The sequence below is a fragment of the Nerophis ophidion genome, linkage group LG01 (genome assembly GCF_033978795.1).
Source record: "Nerophis ophidion isolate RoL-2023_Sa linkage group LG01, RoL_Noph_v1.0, whole genome shotgun sequence".
Classification (NCBI taxonomy): domain Eukaryota; kingdom Metazoa; phylum Chordata; class Actinopteri; order Syngnathiformes; family Syngnathidae; genus Nerophis; species Nerophis ophidion.
The window spans coordinates 90,980,037-90,989,856 of NC_084611.1; the positions used below are offsets into that span (position 1 = coordinate 90,980,037).

Genomic DNA, 9,820 nt, shown 5'->3' on the forward strand with positions numbered 1-9,820 from the left:
GAGACAAAACTATAATAAAAAAGTAAGTGTGTCTTTTAATAATTACAATAAAAAAAATAAAAAAAGGATTTCTTCTTGGTGAATTATTTAATTCATGCAAGCTGAGTGTTTTTTCAACAATTTTCGTTAAAGTTCCATAAAAATGTTGCAATAATTCAACGCTGAAATTTAAATGTCGTTTAAAAAAAAAAAAAAATCTCCCGAGACTGTAAACTCAAATAATTCAAAAGATTATTATCAGAATGAATATTTCGTTAGTTTTTGTTGTTAAATAAAATAGAGAAATGGGATTGAAAAAGTTTTATTGACACGAAAAAGATGACGGAACTTTGGGACAAAAGCAGATTCTTGTTGGAGAAAGATATAGGACGTAAATGAAAATGTTGATGAATGATATTATTTATTTATTTATATAGTTTTAAAAAATATATTTTTGATCTTTTTTAATATATACCTTTATTTATAAAGATAGACAGATATATAGATAGTACTTTATTGATTCCTTTAGGAGAGTTAAAAACAAGTAAAGTTCAACATTTACAAACAAACATATGAACAAGGACAATGTTGATGAATATTTTTTTATTTTTTATTATTATTTTTGATTTTTTTATATACTCCTTTATTTATAAAGTTCAACATTTACAAACAAACATATGAACAAGGGCACTATTATTGTTTTTTTTGTATCTTTTATTTTTATATGCACCTTTATTTATAAAATTCAACATTTACAGACAAACATATGAACAAGGACAATGTTGATGAAATTGTTTTTAATTCTTTATGTATACCTTTATTTAAAAAGTCCAACATTTACAAACAAACATATGAAAAAGGACAATGTTGTTGAATATGTTTGTTATTTTTTATTATTATTTTAGATTTTTTTTTTATATATAGACACACCTTTATTTATAAAGTTCAACATTTACAAACAAACATATGAAAAAGGACAATGTTGATAAATATAAAAAAAATATTTCTTTATTTTTATTTTCAAATTAATTTTTTATTAATTTTTTATGTACACCTTTATTTATGAAGTTCAACATTTACAAATAAAAATATGAACAAGCACAATGATGATCAATATTTTTTAAATTTTTTGTGACATTTTTTAAATATACACCTTTGTTTCTAAAGTTCAACATTTTCCAAAAATCTATGAACAAGGATAACGTTGTTGAATATTTTTTATATATTTTTTATTATTATTTTATTTTATTTTTTTATAGACACCTTTATTTATAAAGTTCAACATTTACAAACAAACATATGAACAAGGACAATATTGTTTTTTTATTTTTATTGACACCTTTATTTATAAAATTCAACATTTTCAAACAAACGTATGAAAAAGGACAATGTTGATCAATATTAAAACATTTTTTTTTTTCATTTTAAAATAGAATTTTTTTTCATTTTTTATATACACCTTTATTTATGAAGTTCAACATTTACAAACAAACACATGAACACGGACAATGTTGATGAATATTAAAAAAAAGGTTTTATTTTAAAATGAATAAATAAAAACATTTAAATATACAACTTTATTTATGAAGTTCAACATTTACAAACAAACATATGAACACGGACAATGTTGATAAATATTTAAACAATTTTTATTTATTTATTTTAAAATTAAAAAAACATATAAATATACAACCTTATTTATAAAATTCAGCATTTACAAACAGACATATGAACAAGCACAATGATAATCAATATTTTTTAAATTTTTAATGACATTTTTTAAATACACACCTTTGTTTCTAAAGTTCAATATTTACAAAAAAACTATGAACAAGGATAACGTTGTTGAATATTTTGTTATTTTTTTTAAATTATTATTATTATTTTTATAGACACCTTTATTTATAAAGTTAAACATTTACAAACAAACATATGAACAAGGACAATATTAATGTTTTTTGTATCTTTTATTTTTATTGATACCTTTATTTATAAAATTCAACATTTTAAAACAAACGTAACAAAAAGGACAATGTTGATCAATATTAAAACATATTTTTTTGTTTTCATTTTAAAATTGAATTTTTTTTCATTTTTTATAAACATCTTTATAAAGTTTATGAAGTTCAACATTTACAAACAAACACATGAACACGGACAATGTTGATAAATATTTAAAAAAAAGGTTTTATTTTAAAATAAATAAATAAAAACATTTAAATATACAACTTTATTTATGAAGTTCAACATTGACAAACAAACATATGAACAAGGACAATGTTAATGTTTTTTTGTATCTTTTATTTTTATTTACACCTTTATTTATAAAATTCAACATTTACAAAAAAAACTATGAACAAGGATAACATTGTTGAATATTCTTGTTATTTTTTTATTATTATTAATTTTTTTATAGACACCTTTATTTATAAAGTTCAACATTTACAAACAAACATATGAACAAGGACAATATTGTTTTTTGTATTTTTTATTTTTATTGACACCTTTATTTATAAAATTCAACATTTTCAAACAAACTTATGAAAAAGAATTGATCAATTGATCAATATTAAGACATATTTTTGTGTTTTCATTTTAAAATTGAATTTTGTTTTTATAAACACCTTTATAAAGTTTATGAAGTTCAACATTTACAAACAAACACATGAACACAGACAATGTTGATAAATACTTAAAAAAAAGTTTTTTTTTTAAAATGAACAAATAAAAAAAAATTAAATATACAACTTTATTTATGAAGTTCAACATTAACAAACAAACATATGAACAAGGACAATGTTAATTTTTTTTTGTATCTTTTATTTTTATTTACACCTTTATTTATAAAATTCAACATTTACAAAAAAAAAAAACATATGAAAAAGGTTGATCAGTATTAAAAATATTTCTTTATTTTTATTCTAAACTATTTTTTTTCCATTTTTTATATAGATAGATAGATAGTACTTTATTGATTCCTTCAGGAGAGTTCCTTCAGGAAAATTAAAATTCCAGCAGCAGTGTACAGAGTTGAGATCAATTTAAAAAAAAGGTAAAAAAGTAAATAATGGGGGTTTAAAAGGAAACAAAATAGAGAAATTTTACATATATACACCTTTATTTATGAAGTTCAACATTTACAAACATATGAACACGGACAATGTTGATGAATATTTACCATTGTTTATGTATTTATTTTAAAATAAAAAAACAATTTAATTTCAAGCACACCACTTTATTTATGAAGTTGAACATGAACAAACACTTGAAGAACCAATGCTGATGACTAATGGGCGTGTCCTGTGACGTCAGCATGATGTCATACCTCCAACAAGGTCCCTACATGAGCGGACTGCTGAGCGGAGCCGCCGTGGACCTGCTGCACCCCTCCGTGGGATACCCCGGTAGACACTTTTACGCACTTGTATCGCCCCCCGCGGTGACGTCAGACAGTAACCATGACGTCATGCTCACGGTTGCACGCAGCGAACCCCCGGAAGCAGCGGCGGGAGCGGACCACCTTCACCCGGACCCAGCTGGACATCCTGGAGGCTCTGTTCGCCAAGACCCGCTACCCGGACATCTTCATGAGGGAGGAGGTGGCCCTCAAGATCAACCTGCCCGAGTCCAGGGTGCAGGTCGGGGGGAGGTCTTCTGTCCACAAGAACTGCACAATATTTACAACATCATATAATAATAATTATAATTATAATATATTAACATAATAGCAATCAGTAGTGTAAAGATAATTAGTACACATGTGATGGTTGGGTTTTTAAACAATAATGAAAGAATAATTACAATTGTGTCTATAGTAATAATAATAATAGTGTGAATGATTTATAATTATCATAACAATTACTTTATAAACAATAATTGAAATTAATAAAGGTAATAACTTCATAAGTTGACAACTTTTTAAAAGGATTTGTAATAATTGATATAATACGTTTTTTTTAATTCAGTAATTAAATAATAATTACATTTCGACATGTGTAATAATGACTTTATAAGTTGACGATTTTATTTTAAAAATTGTGATAATTAATATAATACAAAAATATAATATATTAGTACAATAGTAATTTATTAGTATGATAGTATAGTTTAATGATAATTATATAATAGATTTTTTAAAAAACAATAATTCAATAATAATTACATGTGTAATAATGACTTTTAAAGTTGACAACTTTATTTAAATGAATTGTGATAATTAATATAATACAAAAAATGCCACATACCATATACGACTGTAAGGGGTATGGCATTGCAGCAGGCCCATATTATTGTTATATGTACTACTTTTAATATATTTATTTTATAACATGTATTTTGTATTAATTATATGTAAAATAATTGTATTAAAAATGTGTTGTTTTTTTAAGAAATGGTCGCAAAATAAGCTTTAAAAGCTCGCACTTTTAATGTTAGCATGCTAGCATAAACATGCTAACAGTTAGCATGTGTCACATCCCATATATGGCATTGCAGCAGGCCCATAATATTATTATGACACATCATTTTTTTTAAATATTTAATTTGATTGATTTTATGTAATTTGTATTGATTACAATTAAAATCATTTGAATAAAATGTTATTTTTTAAAATTAATGAAATAATCTATTTTGTATCCTTTACGTATATTAAATGTTTAAGAAATTATTTTTAATGAATTATATTCAACATTTTAATATTTTACATTGACAGATTATCAGTGATTGTATAACAAGATTGTCGTGTCTTTCATCCAGAGGTGAAAGGTCATGGCGTTTTGGCCTGGCTGACCTTTGACCTGTGTGTGGCAGGTGTGGTTTAAGAACCGGAGGGCCAAATGCCGGCAGCAGCAGCAGCAGAGCGGCGCCAAAGTCAAAGCGCAGAAGAAGAAGTCGTCTCCCGGCGGAGACAGCAGCGGCTCAGACAGCAGCGGGCCCTTCACGCCCCCCGCCGTCTCAAGCTCCGCCTCCTCCTCGTCCTCCATGATCAGCACCGCCTCCTCCGCCGGCGCCTCGGTGTCGTCCATCTGGAGTCCGGCGCCTGTCTCACCGGTGCCGACGGCGCTGCCGGACGCCGTGCCCCTTCCCGCCGCTACCGCCTCCTGCATGCAGCGCAACACGTCCTCCGCCTCTGGAGGGATGGCGTCGTACTCGGTGTCTTACGGCCAAACGGCGGCGGCGTACAGTCAGGGCTACACGACGTCGCCGTCCGGCTCCTACTTTGGCGGAGTGGAGTGCGGCTCCTACCTGGCGCCTATGCACACCCACCAGCTCAGCCCCATGGCGGGCGGAGCCATGTCGGGCCACGCCCATCACCACCACATTGCGCAGACGTCGCACCACCACCAGCCCCACCACCACCACCACCACCAGGCCTACGGCGCCACCGGCCTGGCCTTCAACACCTCGGACTGTCTCGACTACAAGGAGCAGACGGCCTGGAAACTCAACTTCAACGCCTCGGACTGTTTGGACTACAAAGACCAGGCGCCATGGCGCTTCCAGGTGCTGTGACCGCCCCCCACCCCTGCAGTCGTCACCTGGTTGCGGGACCGTCGACGCGTCTCAGGTGAAGTACAAACCCCGTTTCCATATGAGTTGGGAAATTGTGTTGGATGTAAATATAAACAGAATACAATGATTTGCAAATCCTTTTCAAGCCATATTCAGTTGAATATGCTACAAAGACAACATATTTGATGTTCAAACTCATAAACTTTGTTTTTTTTTTGTGCAAATAATCATTAACTTTAGAATTTGATGCCAGCAACACGTGACAAAGAAGTTGGGAAAGGTGGCAATTAATACTAATAAAGTTGAGGAATGCTCATCAAACACTTATTTGGAAGATCCCACAGGTGTGCAGGCTAATTGGGAACAGGTGGGTGCCATGATTGGATATAAAAACACCTTCCATAGAATGCTAAATAATTCACAAACAAGGATGGGGCGAGGGTCACCAATTTGTAAGCAAATTGTCAAACAGTTTTAGAACAACATTTCTCGACGAGCTATTGCAAGGAATTTAAGGATTTTACCATCTACGGTCCGTAAAATCATCAAAAGGTTCAGAGAATCTGGAGAAATCACTGCACGTAAGCCATGATATTACGGACTTTTGATCCCTCAGGCGGTACTGCGTCAAAAACCGACATCAGTGTGTAAAGGATATCACCACATGGGCTCAGGAAGACTTCATAAAACCACTGTGAGTAACTACAGTTGGTCGCTACATCTGTAAATGCAAGTTAAAACTCTACTATGCAAAGCCAAACCCATTTATCAACAACACCCAGAAACGTCGCCGGCTTGACTGGGCCCGAGCTCATCTAAGATGGACTGATGCAAAGTGGAAAAGTGTTCTGTGGTCTGACGAGTCCACATTTCAAATTATATTTGGAAACAGAGGACGTGGTGTCCTCCGGAACATCAATCAATCAATCAATGTTTATTTATATAGCCCCAAATCACGAATGTCTCAAAGGACTGCACGAATCATTACGACTACAACATCCTTGGAAGAACCCACATAAGGGCAAGGAAAACTCACACCCAGTGGGCAGGGAGAATTCACATCCAGTGGGACGCCAGTGACAATGCTGACTATGAGAAACCTTGGAGAGGACCTCAGATGTGGGCAACCCCCCCCCTCTAGGGGACCGAAAGCAATGGATGTCGAGCGGGTCTAACATGATACTGTGAAAGTTCAATCCATAGTGGCTCAAAGAGTAAAATAATGGAACAAAGAGTAAAATAATCATCCGGATCGTTATAGGCGCAAAGTGTAAAAGCCAGCATGTGTGATGGTATGGGGGTGTATTAGTGCCCAAGGCATGGGTAACTTACACATCTGTGAAGGCACCATTAATGCTGAATGGTCCATACAGGTTTTGGAACAACATATGTTGTCATCCAAGCAACGTTATCATGGACGCCCCTGCTTATTTCAGCAAGACAAGTTTTACAACAGCGTGGCTTCGTAAAAAAAGAGTGCGGGTACTTTCCTGGCCCACCTGCAGTCCAGACCTGTCTCCCATGGAAAATGTGTGGCGCATTATGAAGCGTAAAATAGGACAGCGGAGACCCCGGACTGTTGAAGGACTGAAGCTCTACATAAAACAAGAATGGGAAAGAATTCCACTTTCAAAGCTTCAACAATTAGTTTCCTCAGTTCCCAAACGTTTATTGAGTGTTGTTAAAAGAAAAGGTGATGTAACACAGTGGTGAACATGCCCTTTCCCAACTACTTTGGCACGTGTTGCAGCTATGAAATTCTAAGTTAATTATTATTTGAGTTTGAACATCAAATATGTTGTCTTTGTAGCATATTCAACTGAATATGGCTTGAAAAGGATTTGCAAATCATTGTATTCTGTTTATATTTACATCTAACACAATTTCCAACTCATATGGAAACGAGGTTTGTAGAAGAAGAAGTACTTCAGGACTCCCGAGAAGACTTGCTGAGGGGCTTCCGTGATGCTGCTAACCCTCCCAGCTTCAGTACCTGATTCAGAACCTCGGGAAGGTCTGTTGGACGCTGGCTTATTGCAGCACTTAAAAAAAAAAAAAGAAGATATTATTTTTTCCCTTTTTTAATAATAAACTTCCCTATTCAGAGATCTTTGTCATCTTTACTATATCCCCCCCCCCCACCTTGTTAGTGATGGAATATGTTGATGATTGTATAAAACTGAGCAGAATACTTTATAGACAAGCTCATCAGCCCGGGGTCTCCGAAATAAGCAGGGGCGTCCATGATAACGTTGCTTGGATCAATCAATCAATGTTAATTTATATAGCCCTCAATCACAAGTGTCTCAAAGGGCTGCACAAGCCACAACGACACCCTCGGTTCAGATCCCACATCAGGGCAAGGAAAAACTCAACCCAGTGGGATGACAATGAGAAACCTTGTAGAGGACCGTAGATATGGGTGTCCCCCCTCTAGAGGAGACCGGATGCAATAAACGTCGAGTGGGTCTAGCATAATATTGTGAAAGTCCAGTCCATAGTGGATCTAACATAATAGTGAGAGTCCAGTCCATAGTGGATCTAACATAATAGTGTGAGAGTCCAGTCCATAGTGGATCTTACATAATAGTGTGAGAGTCCAGTCCATAGTGGATCTAACATAATAGTGTGAGAGTCCAGTCTATAGTGGATCTAACATAATAGTGAGAGTCCAGTCCATAGTGGATCTAACATAATAGTGTGAGTCCAGTCCATAGTGGATCTAACATAATAGTATGAGAGTCCAGTCCATAGTGGATCTAACATAATAGTGTGAGAGTCAAGTCCATAGTGGATCCAACATAATACTAAGAGTACAGTCCATAGTGGATTTAACATAATAGTGGGAGTCCAGTCCCTAGTGGATCTAACATAATAGTGAGAGTCCAGTCCATAGTGGATCTTACATAATAGTTTGAGAGTCCAGTCCATAGTTGATCTAACATAATAGTGTGAGAGTCCAGTCCATAGTGGACCTAACATAATAGTGAGAGTCCAGTCCATAGTGGATCTAACATAATAGTGTGAGAGTCCAGTCCATAGTGGATCTAACATAATAGTGAGAGTCCAGTCCATAGTGGATCTTACATAATAGTGTGAGGGTCCAGTCCATAGTGGATCTAACATAATAGTGGGAGAGTCCAGTCCACAATGGGGCCAGTAGGAGACCATCCCGAGCGGAGACGGGTCAGCAGCGCAGAGATGTCCCCAGCTGATTCACAGGCAAGCGGCCCGAATCTGGACAGCCAGCACTTCATCCATGGGCACCAGACTTGTGCCCCCCCCCCCCCCCCCCTTCCACAAGGGAGAGGGCGGCAGAGTACAAAATGAAATAAACGGCAGATCAACTGGTCTAAAAAGGAGGTCTATTTAAAGGCTAGAGTATACAGATGAGTTTTAAGGTGAGACTTAAATGCTTCTACTGAGGTAGCATCTCTAACTGTTACTGGGAGGGCATTCCAGGGTACTGGAGCCCCAATAGAAAACACTCTAGACCTAGAACAGTCCGGACGGTTTTCTTCCTCTTCGGTCCAGAGGATACCACATCCTTAGTTTTCCAAAACAATTTGAAATGTAGACTCGTCAGACCACAGAACACTTTTCCACTTTGCTTTAGTCCATCTTAGATGAGCTCGGGCCCAGCGAAGCTGGCGGCGTTTCTGGGTGTGGTTGATAAACGGCTTTGGCTTTGCACAGTAGGGTTTTAACTTGCACTTACAGATGTAGCGACCAACTGAAGTTACTGACAGTGGTTTTATGAAGTGTTCCTGAGCCCATGTGGCGATATCCTTTCCACACTGATGTCACTTTTTGATGCAGTACCGCCTGAGGGATCAACGGCCCGTAATTTTACAAGTCACAAGTGTCAGGTTCAAACCCCGACGACATCTATTAACCAAGACAATAAGCAAGGAATTAAACAGAGACAGAATTAAATTGAGGGGATTACAATTTATCTTTCTTTTAATTTTTTTCAATGAACCATATTTCCTTGAATAGCCGCCAGGTATATAGTATGCGCCTGCCTTGAAGTACTGCCGGGTCAAACTCGCATCGCAAAATAATTAGCGCATGCTTAGTATTACCCTTGAGCCAAACACGTCACGTCACGAGAGACACTACACCTGTCATCATTTTCAAAATGGAGGAGGCTGATTTCAATCATTTGAAATCGCATAAAGGGAAGAAGATTAAGAGCTATTCAGTAGGATTTAAGGTCCAAGCTATTGAATGCTAAAAAGAACAGTAAGCAGCTATGTTTTATTAATATACCGTAGTTGCGTGTGTCAAATATGAGTCATTAAATGACTCCCGCTTCCTGGAGGTAGAG

General features: G+C 35.4%; 1 protein-coding gene across 2 annotated transcripts; it reads left to right on the plus strand.

Moving 5' to 3' along the window:
• The first annotated feature begins 3,292 nt into the window (after positions 1-3,292).
• LOC133542223 (homeobox protein OTX1 B-like) lies at positions 3,293-5,490 on the plus strand. 2 transcript variants are annotated; one of them, XM_061886163.1, is made up of 3 exons: positions 3,293-3,383; positions 3,433-3,617; positions 4,789-5,490. In XM_061886163.1, the coding sequence occupies exons 1-3, from the start codon at positions 3,293-3,295 to the stop codon at positions 5,488-5,490; spliced, it is 978 nt and encodes a 325-aa protein (XP_061742147.1). The 2 variants fall into 2 exon arrangements, with proteins under 2 accessions (XP_061742147.1, XP_061742230.1); XM_061886246.1 differs by having other exon boundaries at positions 3,466-3,617.
• Positions 5,491-9,820: the final 4,330 nt, after the last annotated feature.